This window comes from Bacillus rossius, chromosome 3 (assembly GCF_032445375.1).
Source record: "Bacillus rossius redtenbacheri isolate Brsri chromosome 3, Brsri_v3, whole genome shotgun sequence".
Lineage (NCBI taxonomy): Eukaryota > Metazoa > Arthropoda > Insecta > Phasmatodea > Bacillidae > Bacillus > Bacillus rossius.
In genome coordinates, this window is record NC_086332.1 from 88,734,033 (window position 1) to 88,751,485 (window position 17,453).

General features: G+C 35.2%; 2 protein-coding genes across 3 annotated transcripts in view; one reads left to right on the plus strand and one right to left on the minus strand.

The window, feature by feature from the left end:
- Positions 1 to 6,023, minus strand: part of LOC134531017 (WASH complex subunit 3) — a 28,089-nt gene extending 22,066 nt beyond the window's left edge. Inside the window, exon 1 of one of the 2 annotated variants that reach the window (XM_063366457.1) lies at positions 5,796 to 6,023. In XM_063366457.1, the coding sequence (XP_063222527.1) occupies positions 5,796 to 5,846 (51 nt within the window). In that variant the 5' untranslated portion in view covers positions 5,847 to 6,023. Of the gene's footprint in view, positions 1 to 2,026; positions 2,138 to 5,795 lie in introns of those variants that run through there. The other variant, XM_063366456.1, reaches the window with a different exon arrangement.
- Positions 6,013 to 17,453, plus strand: part of LOC134531016 (transportin-3) — a 110,057-nt gene continuing 98,616 nt past the window's right edge. Inside the window, exons 1-3 of the mRNA XM_063366455.1 lie at positions 6,013 to 6,307; positions 6,472 to 6,675; positions 11,156 to 11,380. Coding sequence (XP_063222525.1) covers positions 6,191 to 6,307; positions 6,472 to 6,675; positions 11,156 to 11,380 — 546 coding nt within the window. The 5' untranslated portion in view covers positions 6,013 to 6,190. The remainder of the gene's footprint in view (positions 6,308 to 6,471; positions 6,676 to 11,155; positions 11,381 to 17,453) is intronic.

Genomic DNA, 17,453 nt, shown 5'->3' on the forward strand with positions numbered 1-17,453 from the left:
GTTCCAGGCACAACAAAAATTGATAAAATCGGGTGAAAAACAAAAAAAAAGTTATGGTAATGGAGGCACACTCATAAATAAGCAACTACCCTGACTAAAAATAATAATAAAAAAGCAATGTGGAACATACTCAAGAAAAAAATGACATAAAAGTTCTTGTACACACTTCTCTGGCCAGTTAACACAGTGACTGCAACCTACACTTGCATTTAGTTTAATGATCTTCAAAGTTTACAATGGTATTTTTCATTGGAGTTGTGGAATTCTTTTCGTTTGTAAAGTTTGTGATGGAATACGTACTTTGCTAATTAAGTCCACAAATCCTGCAGTTCATTATTTTAATATACTTTTTACGAATACATGAGCATTGGTTAACTCTTGTATGACTTATCAGCTGCTAAGAGCTAAGCTACTGAAATAAATTAAAGGTCCAGGGGCAAATAATTTTGTTAGGCCCTTCCCATCTACTACATACAACTTCCTCACTATTTAATTGAAGGACGGCAAACAATTCAGAGATTATAATGTGTAGATATGACAACACTATGTAATTTCTTAAACACAATTTTAGATAATTTTTTAAAAATTTCTCTATTAAGAAGAAAACATATTTTCATCTGATTATTTTTTTTTTTTTAAAAAAAGAGAAATATGACAAAAATTAAAAATTAACTCTGTTTTAAACGTAACATTTTACTTAATATGGAACAATTTGAAATATAACAACTATGCAACTGGGGGTCATCTTACACCAGCATGTTCAATTTATTTACTGGTCAGTGTCACGGATATAATAAATACAAAGTCAAACTTGGCAGTTTCAACCACTTTAAAGTGATTAATATACTATGGCAGTTATCCACTTCAATGATATCCTTTTTATAAAGAGGTAGAAATAACATTTATGTTATCTGGCAAGTTATTAATAATCGTAGACTGGGCACTTAATGTAAGAGTTTGAACATCAGCACACAATGAATAATCATATCTCTGTAACAAATTATTTTCCTCCTTTCCCCTTTTCATCTGCGTTATTATTCATATATGACCAAGAGACCCAATATTAAATAAATATGTCTGACCTTTGTAAGTCCTTTCTTCTAAATGACCACTAAAGTCCACATAAAATTACTAAATTAGGCCTAATGTATATTTAATATCACAAAAATGATTTAAGTCACTCCAATCATTATAGTTACGTTCAGACCGCTATTCTATTGCATAAGACTTGGATCTTTGTAGGAACTTAATGAATATAGTAGACAAATACGGAGAGTAATAATTTGAGTTACTATTGCACCATTCTGTGGCATCAGTGGTGGCATGAGACACACATTCAATTTCACATGCCGCATACGTGCACGGTACATTACATAGTACAGTGCAAGAGTGGCCTATGGGAAACAAATATACTGGATAGACACAAGCACGGCCGTGCTGCGTTTCTTTCACGAGAAATTGGCAGAACAAAGGTGATTTGACCAAATGTACAAACAAGTAGACAGAAGTGACTATTGGCCAGGAATGTCACAAAAGTACAGCATAACATGCCCACGTGCAACCACTGACACCACCATAAGGCATGCTGCATGGCAACAGCCATGATAACTAAACCCCAAAGATAACAGGGAGAAACCAAACCACCTAAAAAAGGCGCAGGAGATAATGGAAAAGAAGCCAGCATCCAGAATGCATGTATTAGATACCAGTTTAGGAGAGGCATTATAACCCACACAAGCGCAAACAGCAGTACGTATTGGAAGTTGAATATGAAACGCAACAAGGACGGAGGAGAATCAGCAAGGTAACTACACCCCAAAGATAACAGGGAGAAACCAAACCACCTAAAAGAGGCACAGGAGATAATGGAAAAGAAGCCAGCATCCAGAATGCATGTATCAGATACCAGTTTGGGAGAGGCATTATAACCCACACAAGCGCAAACAGCAGTATTGGAAGTTGAAGATGAAACGCAACAAGGACGGAGGAGAATCAGCAAGGTAAACTTCTTGAGGACCTCACAAACCTGATGTCGTGTAGTCACTACACCTAAGTGTGAGCTCCTGGACTTGTTGGGAGAAGCACCCATGATTCAGGCAGATAGAATCATCCATTCAGGGATTTTGATGCCTATCGCGTTGCCACCTGAACCAATAACACAAGCAGCAGGTATGGGCTAGGTCGTCATGCTCTTATAATCACCAGGAGTATCAACAGATGTGGACGTTATCGACAAATCTTGGACGTCAGGCCTGCAGTGTTGTAGGTGCAAACCAGCATGCCATTGGCACTGCAGCAGCTTCACCTGGAGCCAGGTCAATATCAGTAGCATGCGCTCACATTATGCCTTGGCAGCTCAGCATTCAGGAAGAACACAGTGCCGCAGTCACAGCATCATCTCCGAATATGCTGAGCCATCGTATGCCTTACTTGGTGCAATGCTCCAGATCGAGACGGGTGATATCCATGAGGCTGTACCTAACGAAAATGTTACAGAAGGACCGCAGAACCAAGTCCTCTAGCCTTCTGCATCCGTTGCCATGATGCACCTAAAACAGGCTTTTAGAGTTTTTTTGAGCATAGCGAGGTGGGCATTATGAACATGCCCTCGGCAAAAGCTCATTCAGAGGGTTAGCAACAGTCTGAGAGGCAAAGGTAATGGATGGATACGTCGCTGGCTCTGCAGTTGCTAAGCAACCATTTTTACATTGTTCTGTGATCAGTTCTTCGTAATTCTTTAACAAGTTTGGTTTCATGCTAAACAAAATTTCAAAAAGAGTATTATTTTATAAGATTGGTTGATTTTGGTCAGCTACATCAAAAATACTAGGTATAAAATATGTGAGATGGTTGGTAAGGTTAAATACATTATAATAGTTCATTTATAACAACATTTTGAATGCAGCTAACGTAACCTAACAGTTCACACATCCTTGTCCCATAAGAATGTAAAGGTGGTTATGTCAGAGGTGCCATGTTGCTGAAGTCATTAATATTGTTATGGTATTGGGATTAAGATTACTTCCCTACTTTAAATATCGCAATGCCTTTACACAGAATAGTTACAGGTAACAATATAAAGTAAGTTATACCATTTTTATATTTTTTGAATTTAATTAAGTGGCCTTAAGGCTTCCACACACGATCAGTCCGAACTGTCAGCTCGGACTTATTAGTCGGAATTACCATGTATTTGCAAGACGGTGGACTGATTAGTTGGGTAATTATTGGGCGTCGTGGCTTTTTAGAACGGAAAGAAAAATAAAACATGAAACATGGTTTTCAGAAAATACACATGTCCCTAAATTTATTCTGTAGGGATAGTTTCTAAATTCCTACTAGTTTGTGAAAAATAATACTTTATAACTTACATTACTATATCAGCATCGGACGTTGTGGCTTTGGGGAACGAAAAGTAAATAAAAACAGATAATATATTTTTAAAGTACTAGAGACCTCCCTAAATTTACCCTGAAAACATGGTTTTCAAATTCTTACTGGTTCATGAAAAATAACAGTTTAAAGCTTAGGGTACATTACAATACCTAAGATATAAAATTATAATGTTTTCACAAACTAGTACGAATTACGCAACCATCCCTTGGGAGTAAGTTTAGGGAAGTACATAGTGTGTGAAAACCATGTTTCCCGATTTTTTTCTTTCTGTTCTAAAAAGCTGCGATGTCTGATAATTACCATCAATCGGAACTGATAGACTGATGAACTGATGGCTTCCCATAAAATAGGACTGTGGGCTGGAGAGTCCTCAGTTCAAAGTGCTGTGTATGGGAACAGGGTAAATATTTACTTGGGCGGTATTTCCGAAAAAAAAATGTTAAAAATCCGAAAATACCTTTATTTTATGCTCTTCAACTTCCTCTTTTCATTAAAAGTGGCGGAGGTAAGAAATTCCAAATACTTTAGGAGATATCGAATTTTTAAATTTCATCATATGTAGTTGAGCGGTATTTGCGAAAATAAATGTTAAAAATCCGAAAATACCTTTATTTGATGCTCTTCAACTTCCTCTTTTCATTAAAAGCGGCGGAGATAAGAAATTCCAAATACTTTAGGAGATATCGAATTTTTTAATTTTGCAATACAAGACCTGTGGATCCATTCGAGCGGCGCCATTTTTATTTTGCCGTGTGTTCGTGAATACGTGAATCGTGAATGCGTAATTAATAAAATGGTTGATTAGGTCAGGTCAGTTACATTATTAATACTTTCAAACTAAGCCGACATTAAAAATTATTTTGTGAATTAATTTTAATGGCTGTTTAGTTTTAAAATATTTATAATGTAACTGACCTGACCAAACAAACCCGGACAGAGGGTGAACAGTTAATGGTCGATTAGGTCGATTAGGTCAGGTCAGTTACATTATAAATACTTTCAAACTAAGGTGATATTAAAAATAATGTGTATTAATTTTAATTATTCTTTAGTTTTAAATTATTTATAATGTAACTGACCTTACCTAACAAACCCGTAACAAAGGATGTACAGTAACAACTAACGTAAATTTTTTTGTTACTTATTATTTGCGCAACAATATCAAAATAACAAATAAGACTTTAAAATTAGAAACGTTAAAAACTCACCTAAGTTGGAGGCGGTAATTAAACACCGTTTTAAACAATAATTGAACTAAATAATCACGTATTAGTTCATTTGAATTCTGGCCTATCACGAACAATCACGTGACATCATTTTCCAATAAAAATATAGATACTCGTACGTAAACAAGAAACAATGGTGCACGCACGCCACAGGAATGCGCTGGTTTTGTGCTGAAATTTAAAAATTCGATATCTCCTAAAGTATTTGGAATTTCTAATCTCTGCCGCTTTTAATGAAAAGAGGAATTTGAAGAGCATATAATAAAGGTATTTTCGGATTTTTAACATTTTTTTTCGCAAATACTGCTCAACTACATATGAAGAAATTTAAAAATTCGATATCTCCTAAAGTATTTGGAATTTCTAATCTCCGCCGATTTTAATGAAAAGAGGAAGCTGAAGAGCATAAATTAAAGGTATTTTCGGATTTTTAACATTTTTTTTCGGAAATACCACCCAAGTAAATATTTACCGTAATCTTCGTTTATACTCTTTGGTTAGTTTGGTGTTTTTTTTGCCTTTTTATAACTAAAAGTGAAACTACAATTGCAACATCCAAATTTCTTCCATATTCTACGATTAAACAATACGTTAAACAGCAAAAGCAACCACAAGAATGATCGTGTGAGGCAAAGACCTTAGTTCAGTCCAAACTGACGACCTGAACTGATCGTGTGTGCAGAAGGCCTCAATTCAGTTCAGTCAGTTCGGAATGGGAGCTGTACTGATTGTGTGTGGGGACCTTTAGATGTCTGGTACTGCCCAGTTCTCCATGCCTCAGTGTAATTCGGAAACTTCACTCTTACAGAACCTGCACTCCAGCGAACAGCCTCAGCCCTCACGAGTCTTAAACTGTATTTAAACGTACACCTGTAGACATAACACCATCAGCACAGTATGTAACTACTAATTGGTCTCCAGAGAATGGTTTTAAAACAAGGTAACTTTACTGCAATAATCAGGGCAGGGAGTGTTCATTAAAACATTTTTCAGCATGTCACTACTTCAAGTATTCAAGAATGAAACGTAATTCCAAAGGTAGGATGCAAGTACTAACGATTCTTTGTATTACTACTGGGCTCACGTCTGGCATTACGTTATTTAAGTAAACCACGATAAATGCACATTTGTTTCTGTACCGTCTCTAACTAAAACAGTTGTAAAGAACATTACCTGAGTATAATCTACATTTGTGACTATTGTGGAAAATCCATTTTCTTCCATTTTCTAAGCTGACAGTCTTGTACATAGAAGTTGACGAATCAATAATTACGCACCAATTTCTCGACTTGTATGGCAAATTCTAATTCAATAAAAATATGTCATAAATAACGCAAATCGAAGGTAACATAAACAAACAATGGAAAGCTATCTTATATCTCCCGCCATCTTGGCCCATACGAAACAAATGCCAGAGTTTCTGTGCTAGGGTTGTTAGTTGTTAAGATCATGGATGATTTTGTAAATTTTAGTAGAAGCATTTTCAATTTGGGGAGTCTGTAGTTCTAAATGAATACTTGATGTTAATTGTTATGTACATGAACATTTACGGCCTTAGCTGAGAAGAAATGGATTCGCCGCCGTCTGTTGAAACAGTTTACCAAGCTGTATTTACGTTGTATCACAATCCAGACACCGCCGAAAAGGAGAAAGCGTCATTATGGTTGGGGGAACTACAGAAATCGGTATGTAAAAGGAATAATAGTTTCTGAATTAAGTTGTAGGCTAATGGAAATATTTCTTCGTAATAGTTACTCTTTAATATCTCGTTGCTAGTGAAATTATAAACGATGTTTAGGTTATGTTCGTAGTTCATGTTGGTTCACTTAACTATTTTTAAAACTTTCAGGTGTTTGCTTGGAAGATTGCAGACGAAATGCTGCATCACAAGCGAGATTTGGAGTCTTGTTACTTTGCAGCTCAAACAATGCGTACGAAAATTCAGTTATCATTTCACGAGCTACCATCTGATGCTCATGTTTCCCTCAGAGACTCCCTCTTGGAACACATAGGACAAGTGAATGATGCTACAAACACTGTTATTGTAACACAGGTAGGTGTTTTATTTATTTGTTTATCTTACATAGGCTATGTTTACTGTTCAATTGGTGCTTTTGAAAATAAAATACATCTGGGTTACAAAGACTGTACTGCAATTGAAATAACCATTAAGTGTAATTATTAACGAGAGGAACTTTTCTGTGGTGGCCTAAACTTTTCTAGAAGTCTATTTATTGCCTTCATCAGTGAGCCAGTGATGTATGAGCCGTACGTCAGGCGTGGTGGCATGTGATGTTGCTTCTGAAGCACGTGAGGGGTGGGGTAGATTGATATGCCTCAATGTGATGATGCTTGCCCCGTTTTTCAAGCAGGCGAGTCACGTACTGCATGCTTGTCCCAGGGAAGGGGGTGGGTGCCAACAGGCTGCTCACCTTTTAACAGTATTTTGAATTTAGCTAACCTAACAGTTCAATCAGATTTATACTAAATGTTTTAAAGGTAGTTAACCTAATCAACAAAGTAAATGGTAAGTTACCGGTAAACTACTTGAAATATTGTGATACCATTTTACAGGATGATTGCAAAATATATCAAGAAGTAAAAAAGAGAAGAATTTTCTGATTTCTATTTTTTTTCCTTTCAATGCACTGCTCTGCTAGATAATTTCTAAGATTATTACAGAATTTAAAACATTTATACAAAAGTTATTTAAATCATGATAAATAATTTACAGTGATTTTAATAATTTATTATATATATATAATAAATTATTAAAATCAATGTATATTATTTTGTTTTGTTTAGGAAATCACAAAATGTTTCCTTAAAAAACTTTATCAACTACAAATTTTGCAGAATCTAATATTAACAAATAACTGCATTTTGTAAGAAACCATAAATTTTAACAATTTAACAGTATTTTCTATGTTACTGACCTAACTTAATCGACCCTCACTTAAGTTATTATTACATAGTTTACCATGTAATTTCAACAATAGTAGGTCTATAGTACCAAAACATACCTACCCTTCATAAAAAATTTTCATAAAATTAGCTGTAATGAGAAATATCATAAAAAGTAACAAAACAGCACCATTATCAGAGTCACTTTACTGTTTGGTTAGTTGGCTAATGCAGACAGTGACATGCTGCAAGAAAAAAATGCAATGCACTGCAAATTTATGTAACTATAAGAAATATGCAATTGCATACAAAATCATACAATATCTGCTTTGAAAAATCATTATAAAAGTAATATTACCCACCGTAACCCTTCCCACAAGCATCAAAAGACAAAATTAAATTTCAGATCTCTGAGTTTCAACCGGGCAGTTTCGTCTCTAACAGTTCAAGCTTCAACTGTCAAATTAAAACGTATCAGTTTTGATCAACCCAAATGTACTAATAAGAACAATTAAATACATGAAATAAGAAATATGTACACACATTTAAAATTTTGCTCTTATAAAGTTTTATAAAGATGAAAAAACTTGAAAAATGACTTTACATAAAATTATTACAAACTAATTTACTGTGTAAAATTCAACATATACTCTCGTTAGACTAGAGATAGATATAACTGCCCAATACTAGTGTAAAATATGAAAAGACTAGCACTCTAAAAAGGACGGTGCATACAATGTTATATCTAACACCATTCATGAGAAATTCGGAATAAATATACACTGACTATGTTTTCCTCAGATTTCACTATTATACAAAACAACTAGTCTTAAGGAAGGGAAATGTTACAGAGATCTTTCCATAAAATTCATAAAATACATGACATTAAAAAAAAAAACTTCTATGCATAACATGATAAATGCGGGGCAGCAATTGCGTAATCAAACTCAGTGAGAGAATCAAATGTGGCACAAGGTAATCTCTCCTCAATAGCTATGCGCAGTTCCCAAATGAAAAAAAAAACAGCCACATTGCAAATGGGAAAATGGGAATACACTCCTCGACAAGCATTAAGGGCAAGCCCTACGTAATTACAAAATATGTCATCGCGGAAAACAGAAGCAGCGACCATAAGCATTACAATTTACGATAAGCAACATTCAAACTGCTACAAAATACCTATCAGGAAACATGGCTTTCAAGAACAAAAGCAGCAGTTCTCAATATTAAACACCTTATTCGCAACACAAATGCACCGTTAAAGCCAAAACACAATTCCAACAATGGCAAACCCAAAATAAATTTGGAAAAGCATAACAATGAAGACAGATTAACTGCAAATGGGCAATACGGAAAACCGAGCATGTCTACAGATACTCACATTAGCCATGTTACCACATAGGAGCTTGTCGCCTAGCCTAACTGAGAACGGGCCTCAACCTAAGTTAAAAGCGTCGGACGAACAAAAACACTCGAGTATGATTCAAGCCCTTATATACTCTCCGCCCCGTCTTGTGCGCAGGTCAAAGAAAAAAGGGGATGGGAAGGGGGCGGGAGGGAAGAAAGTCCCGGTGCCTGGCAAGTTCAAGTGTTCGGCGTTGAATTCACTTAAAGATGACAACCACGTCATGAGTAGACATTTCTAAATGTACCTCTTCTTGAGATCCTAATTTTTTTACTTTGAATGAAAAAAAGTAATTAGTAAATTACAATATTGTGCCAGGGTCTTTGTATGAATATAAAGTATGTTTGGAGAGTTAATCTGGTTTTGATCACAGCACTGTTTCAATATCAACTTGACTGTCATTAGCTTTAGAGACCCAGTGCCTTCTTGTGGCTATTGTGCGCTAAACCCACCTCAGTCTCGCTCGACCACCACCCGGATTAGGAAGCAGCCGCACCTCGAGGACTTAGGCTTTGAAACACCTGTTCTGATCGAATCCGTTGTTTAAATTTTATAAATTTTTTATTTCGTCCTCGAGGCCTACTTCATGTCCATGTTGCCAGACAAGAAAAGTGTCATCAACATAGCGGACATTAGCTGATTTTGGCTTGCTTTCTGTGTGTGTGCACATTCCTGGCAATGGCGTATGTCCACAAAAACATCTTATCATTTATTTTGCAGTTGTCAAACTACTTTTTTAGAATCTGCTTGCCTATATGTGTGAATATTTATCCTAGAGCAATACATATTTGGTAACACTGCACTTGGGATTTTTTTCTGTCACCCTAGAGCAATACATTTTGGTAACACGGCACTTGGGATTGTTTTTTTCCTGTCTTGGTGCAGTTCTCGTGTGTGTGTGTGTGTGTATATATAAATAAAAATAAAAACATCTCCCACTCACTGCCCATCAAGTTCATCTAGTAGTAATGGCAAGCATAGCTGGGGAAGAAGTATATATATATATCTTACTAGGACATTGGTGTTAAAGTTATAAAATATTACTGATAATATATGAATATGCTCAGCATGATATCCAGCCAGTTATAGTAACAGCAATCTAAGTAAAAGATATGTAGTTCCAAACCTTAGTTCCTCATTAAAAGTGCAGTGTATAAATTTATGGTTCCTTAAATGAATAGTTTCCTTATACTAAGATTACAATAAGATTAAAGATAATGATTATGTATTTTCATCCAATACCCATTACCACTATCCGTTTCTTTAAAAAAAAAAAAAAGAATAAAAATATACAGGTTGCGTAGAGGTCACAAAAGTCCTGAAAATTATGAAAAAGTAAGATGACTTAAGGACTGATCAGAAAGTCATGGAGAAGTCCTTAAATAAGTAGCAATGGTGCTGGAAGTTTTTAAACTTTTATTTTCATTAGTGTTTTGCTAATTTAAATCTTGTTTTTTTGATGCATCACCTAAATTATAGTCACACATGGAAATTATCTCTGAAAATATTTAAGCTTTTTTAAAATCTGTATGTTCCTACAAATGGTAGAAAATATCAATTTGCATTTGCTCATGTTAAATTTTGGTCCTAAAATTGGTTCACTAGGTATTTGTAGGAAACCTTGAAGGTTTCACTTAAATCTCTATATATGAAAATGGATGTTGGTATGTGTGATGTTGATGACACCGTTGGACTGATCACCATGAAAGTTGGTACATGAAAGTTTTTTTTTTTTTCACGGAGAATGTTTTTATGCTATCCATTTTGCTCTATTTCACCGCTAGATTGCCCTTCTGCACATCAACATCAATACCGTTCAACTGATCGCCGTGAAAATTGGTATATATGTAGGTATTTGAACACAGAGACTATTTTCCCACTATTCATTTTACTTTTACTTACCACTAGATAGCACTGCAGCACATCAACTTCTATTCCGTTCAACTGAACAGCATGAAAATTGGTATATTGTGATTTTTACTGTCCTTAATCCTCAATAACAACCAAATAGCGATTGTGACTGTGATTACGATTTGGTGAGGTTGTTTAAAATGGAATACCCTTTCAAATGCTTTATGGATTCTGGATCTATTTCAGATATATGGAGGTAAATAAATAAGCACTGGAGGGACAACGTTTGCCGAGCTTTGCTAGTTGTTATATTAAAATCAAACTTCGAAGCAAGTATGGTAGCAGCGGTGCTGGATGCGGGGACATGTTGCAGCTGTGCCTGGCGCTGGCAGACCTGATGCTGCAGGCGTCGTCGTGGCAGGCCCCAGTACTGGACCTGATCGCGAGGTTCAGTCGGAGCAGCGCCTGGCCCCTGCTCGAGATCCTCACGGTGCTGCCCGAGGAGGTGAACTCCCGCATGCTGCGGCTGGGGGCCAACCGCAGGACCCAGGTCATGAGCGAGCTGGTGGCCACCGCCCCTGCCGTCACGGACTTCCTGGCAAGTGTTTCACCCCACTCGTGGTCAGCCTTGTTGTTGGCTGTGTTTTCTCTAGTCTTCTGGAATCCGTGCTAGTTCAATTAAATGTTTTCTGCAATGAGCCAATCTATGGCTATGTAAATTGTGTTGAGTTTATTCTAAAATGTTTAATGACAGTGAACTTTAAGCAAACACTCACTTTTTGTTGTATTAATATTACTGCTGGTTTAAAAAAAAAAAGACATTTCCATTCATTTTATCCTAGGTTATCTTTATTTTTAATTAACTTTTGTTTACGCAAACTAAAATACATGTGCATTTGCTTTGCATGCTTTTCTTAAAATGAGACATTTAGGGTAAGTTAGTTAATTTATAATTTTTTTTTTTTTAACCAAAACTGTTTTCTCCCGTATTGGTTCTGATTAGCAACAGTTTTATTAGCATATCAGCATATCTACGAATCGGTTCAGCTCTAGTTCATAGGCTGCTGTCCTTGAGAGAAGACAGTTTAGTCTTGAATGGCCTAAATGTGATAACACTGTTTAGTTGCTGTTAGTATGATTTGTTTGAACTACCTTGGGGTGTGTCAGAACAGCTGTGGACCAATTGGAGATGTTAAAGAAACCTCCAAGTTTTAGGAGTTCAGCTTATTGTTAATTTAATAATGACATTTCTAGGTTTCTACTCATTATGCATCTAATTTATATTTTTTTGGGCTTTGTGCAAATTTGATTGATTTGTTCATCTAAATGCAATCACTATCACTCATTTGTAGGTACAAGATTAGTTGATGAGTTACAATAAAATAGAAATAACACCAAAAAGCTGTCAGTATATCATATAACACCAAAATGCAACTAAAATATGAAAATAATGAGCTTTTTAAATTAAAACTAAAATGACAAGAGCATAGTCTTTTAATATATTAAATTCAATCTAATTGGAATGAAGTTTGAACCATTATATACATACAGTAAAACCCTGTACTTGCATTCTCCATATTTGTATTTTCCCACAATTAACATTTTAATTAAGTCACATTTACAAGGAGGGGATGGAAGTAATGGAAAAACTGGGTAGTGAGAGAGGCAGTGTTAATTACTAATACTGACTTTGTCACCCTTGAAGGCAGTTAGTGCGAGGGCGAGAGGACAGAACAAACAAATTGTATGTTTTGAGTGTTGAATCAGCACGGGTTTCCAAGATACTTGATTATCTGTTCTTTCTGCTTGAAGGTGGCTTCTGCCATACACCAGTAATGGGCGTTCATTATGATCACTCTTACAAATGTTTTTTTTACTGATTTAATGAGTTTTAATGACTGTAATTGGTTTTTTAAAGATCAAACACTGTGATCAATTATTTTATTTTGCTTTTCAAATGCGAGTTGCCTGAAACCAATATACTTATTTATACATGGCTATGGCAATAATCTTTTGCCAATCATGTACCAGAATTTGGTGTAGTTTGAGCAAGATTTTATGTAGTTTTAAAAAAGCCAATTTCATCATTAAAAATAATTATTTCATCATTATCATCATAAGTACAGTTCATACAATCAAAATTACATTGATCAACTGCTTAAACAATTCATGTTGAAACTTAAATTATGGACATAAAACAATACATATTACATGGTTGCTACAGGACTAGAAAACCGGGAAAACCGGTAAATGTCAGGGAAATTAAAATGGTCAGGGAATTCCGGGAAATGTCAGGGAAAATTCTACGAATTCTGGAAATTTTAAAGTTGCTTATAATTCAAACAAAGCTTTGTTTTGATGCGCTCGTACCGCTACCGAACGACTCCGCTGAAAGGCTACTGCTTAAGGCACACGGCAACTGCAACTTTTTGTTTACTTGGTCTACGATTGTCCGTTGCAATAGGCTGTTACAACCACCCACTATACCTTCTGGCCAATCCAGGCACTCGTTTGTTCAATAGCGAACCCGGCCTTCATTTGTTCGTGTTTTTATCCTTTTTAATTTGCCCTTGAGACTTTGTGTTTTGTTCCGTTCCATGCAGTGAGTTACAGAACGGGCATGGCGTCGTTTATCTTTTGAAGGCTATTTTCACGTGGAATAAGATGAGTACAAAGCTTATTACGTGAATTTAAAGGCGTTGTTTTAGGTGAAGTTAGTTTTTGATGCGATCATAAGAAAATAAAGTGCATTTTGATAAAGAAGCAATACCAATACTCATTTTGAAAACTACCAAGTTGATACGAAAACACGTGGCTTTTGTGTGCGGTTATGTTTTTGCATTTTTTCTAACTATTTTTTTTAATTACTTTTTTTTCAACCGTTTAATCCATGAGTTCTGTTGCGTGACACTTACATTATGTATTAAAAAATATGCATAACTGAACATGTTTTTCCCCAGAATCGTTAGTTAACATTGTAAGAATGTAAGAGTATTGCATGTTGTAATGCTGCTATTGTAATTCTCTAAGTAGGCCCATTATATTGCTAGGTGTGAATTTGTAATAGTTTTTGTATTTGTGTAGTAATATTTTTTTAAGAATTCATAAACAATAATTTTTTAACCTAACCTGAAAATATTATGTACTGTTTTTTAGCTTAGAGACGTCGAAGAAAATTACTTTTAAGGAGAATTGGCTCAAGGATTCACAGTTTCAGCATATCAAACCCTCTGCTAAAAACATAAATTCTGCGTACTGCTTTTTGTGCTACAAAAGTATTCAACTCAACAATATGGGCCGAAGAGCTCTCACCAGCCATATCGAAGGAAAAAAAACACATTCGCAATTCTGCCGTTAAAATAACGCAATAAAAAAACCTTATTTTACCTCATGTTGAAATTTTTATATTACATTTAATCATATGCACGTTAATATTTATGGTATGTAGCCTACTTCATAAGAAAGTCAGGGAATTTTTCTCTTAAATTTCTGGAAAACAGGGAAAAGTCAGGGAATTCTAAGATTCTATTTCTGTAGCAACCATGATATATTGATGAGAGTAAGTTAAACAAAAAACTTCAACTAAAACATTTAATCTTCTTCTGTAATGTTCCTTATATCATGAGAAAGATATATTGCTATTTCAATAAAATTAATTGTAATTATCTTCTTGCGAATACTGGGATTCAAGTACCTACCTTACCTTTAATTGTTGACATGCACTTTAAGCAAAACTAATGACATTTTATATAGAATTGTTACAATTTTTTTTTAACAAAAATGGCAGTTATTCTCTCTAGCTAGTAGGTAACAAACTTAAAGTAAAAAAAAAATTACTTCAAATTTAATATAAATATGTGTTAGTCTAACATTATAATTAATTATGAATTTTTTTAAATGTATTATAATTGTCTACTTCACTTGTTATTTATAGTTTCTAGTAACATTTAGGTACTTTTATATATTTATATTTTTTACTTTTTATACTTTCATACATTGTACTTTTGAATTTAGTTTTTGGGATGTTTGTTTTTTTGTTTGTTTGTTTATTGTTATGGTCCTGTATTGTTCTTATTGTTAATGTATTCATCCAATATGTTTGTCTTGTCTTTTAGATGCTATTTGGTTGTTTGTGGTTTTTTTGTATCGTGCCTACCACCCAAAGCCTTATGCCGTAGTTTGGTATGAACCAAATTGTTATAAATAAATAAAATAAATGCAATGTAAGAGAACTTAATATTGGATTTTATATTAAGGTAGTCTGAGCATGCATACTCAATTGAAAAGGATGTACTGCACTTGGGTCATGTACCCTAGGGGTCTCTGGTTTTGAAACTAGAGAGAATAGGAGTATTCATTGACCAAAATTGCATTGTAAAATGCAGATCTGTGTCAAAGCAGTAATAGATTGTTTAAGGAATCAAACAGGCATGGGAGTAGTATCTGAGTACATTTTCTGACTCCCCAGACTTAACCAATAAGTGCGAAGATCCAAACATCCAGAATCCCGCTCAATACAATCTTGAAATTCTCCGTACCTTCTGCCTACCTCATTACTCCTACCTCCTTCCCCATGCCCTTCCTTCCAGAGTTTTTTCCAGTGGTGTCAGAACCTTGGACATGAATGATTATAGATCCGTTACATTTGGTGTCAGAAGTAGGATTCAAACCCATGCCCACTAAATCATTGAGAATTTTCTAATTGTAGAACACATTCAATTACTGTTTGCAGAACTGATTTTGTACTGTATGATAGAAGAGTGAGCCATCATGTGAAACTTCATTTTTTTTTCTTAGGAAAAAATGTGATTCGTGTCCCTCAAAAAGTTGACCAAACCTTTTTAAAATAAAGCTCACACTTCATGGCTACATGCAGTTGATAGCTCAATTGACATCACAGTTATGTGTAGTAATACTAAAGTGACTATGCCTTTTGTAACTAAAGTTATTTCAGGAAACGGAATGGTTGATAATGCCGCCTCTTGTGATTTGATCTGAAATAGATTAAAAGTTCTTGCTACTGTAATCAATAGTTTCTAGTTAAATGCTGTGTATTCAGTAGTTTACATTCCTAAATTTCACTTGTATTTGAATAATAATCAAGTAAAATTGTTTGGTTGACTACCTACTAATTAAACTTTAGTTAAAACTGATTTAGCTGTAATTGCCAAGTACCTTAAAGCAAATGACAGCGGGTAGTTTGCCTTTTAACCATATTAAACAGTTTGTAGTAAAGTCAGAAATCCTGGGAATTCCTTTTCTTAGTATTGTTAATTTGTGTCTGTTATGTTCAGTTTGTGGTTTAATGAGTGCTTTAGTTGTAATGTTTAAATAGGTTAGGTCATGCAGAAGATGGATGAAGCCATGAACTTAAAAGGCTTGCAAGCCTCTGCTGTAACAGTTGTCTGACATGGCTCCAGTGAGCCAGAGACTGACGTACAGTAATGTCATGTTCAACTTATTTCCAAGGCATAAGCTCTATTTTTCTACCTTTATTGTGGCACGGTTCTGTGCTTAGAGGTATTTTGTACTACTTTTACACAGATGTCATATGTTTGCTCCTCTAGCTGAATGCTTACGGTGATGGCTCCCATATTCTTAAGCTTATGGCCTAAAAAGATGAGAAATACCAAACTTTGGCCCGTTGAGACATGACAATTTAATACTGTATCTCCAACTAATGATGTCATAAAAGCGATGCTTGCTTGCCAGTATCAATCAATAATTTCAGTGGTCTACCTTTAAACTTACTTCTACAGTCAAGTCATCTAAACCATTTTCAGACACTGTTGCAGGTATGCATGTTGTTGGGAACTGACACCTGTAGCTGGCCTGTTTAACTCAGGCTGTCATTCAACCTGGATCCTCTAGGTCTGTTTATTTCTGACCTTTGTATAGTCTTCTATTAGATTTCCTGATTTCAAACTACCAAAATAAGCATGTAGTCTGATACAACAGTCTTTCACATTAGTGACCAGCCTTCTTTCAGAACGAGCACTTATTTTTGGCAATCTTACCATGAGATATACAAGCCTTTTCCTGGCCCTTACCTGGATGTCAGTCTGTGTGATATTAATTGCAGCTTCAAGGGCTTCTTTAAATGTGCGAGGTCGAGAAATACTTTCCTACTTCTCCTTTAAGACCATTAAGGAATGTTTCAAGGGCATTTTGATTGGTTTCATGCTAATTGCTTAATTGTTAATTCCCTTCATGATTTTCCCCAAACTTGTACATATTAGTATTATCTTTTCAGATGCTGTCTGCAAACTTTTCTACTGACTCTGTATTAGACATTTTTGAGTGGCTTAACTGTTCCTGATAAAATATAGCTACCTATGTGCTTCCTCCCAAAAGGTTCTAAAAGAAGTCTCTTGGATCATCATTTGAGTTAGCTTCCTGGCATGAACTATCTGCCAAAATAAAATCTAGAGCATTGTCGGACAATCTTAAGATTTAGGAAAGCTAGTTACTCTCATTCTGACCAACAACAAACAGTTGCAGCTTGCTCCAGCTTTAGTAAGAATAAGGGAGAAATTGGCAGCAATGAGAAATTCTTTACCGTCATGGCTGAACTTTTCTGACACTTGTGATTGATTGAGGTGATCCACTGGAGCGTTCTCATGTTCCATTGTGTTTAGCTTTACAGCTAATAGATTCATGGCTGCTTTTAG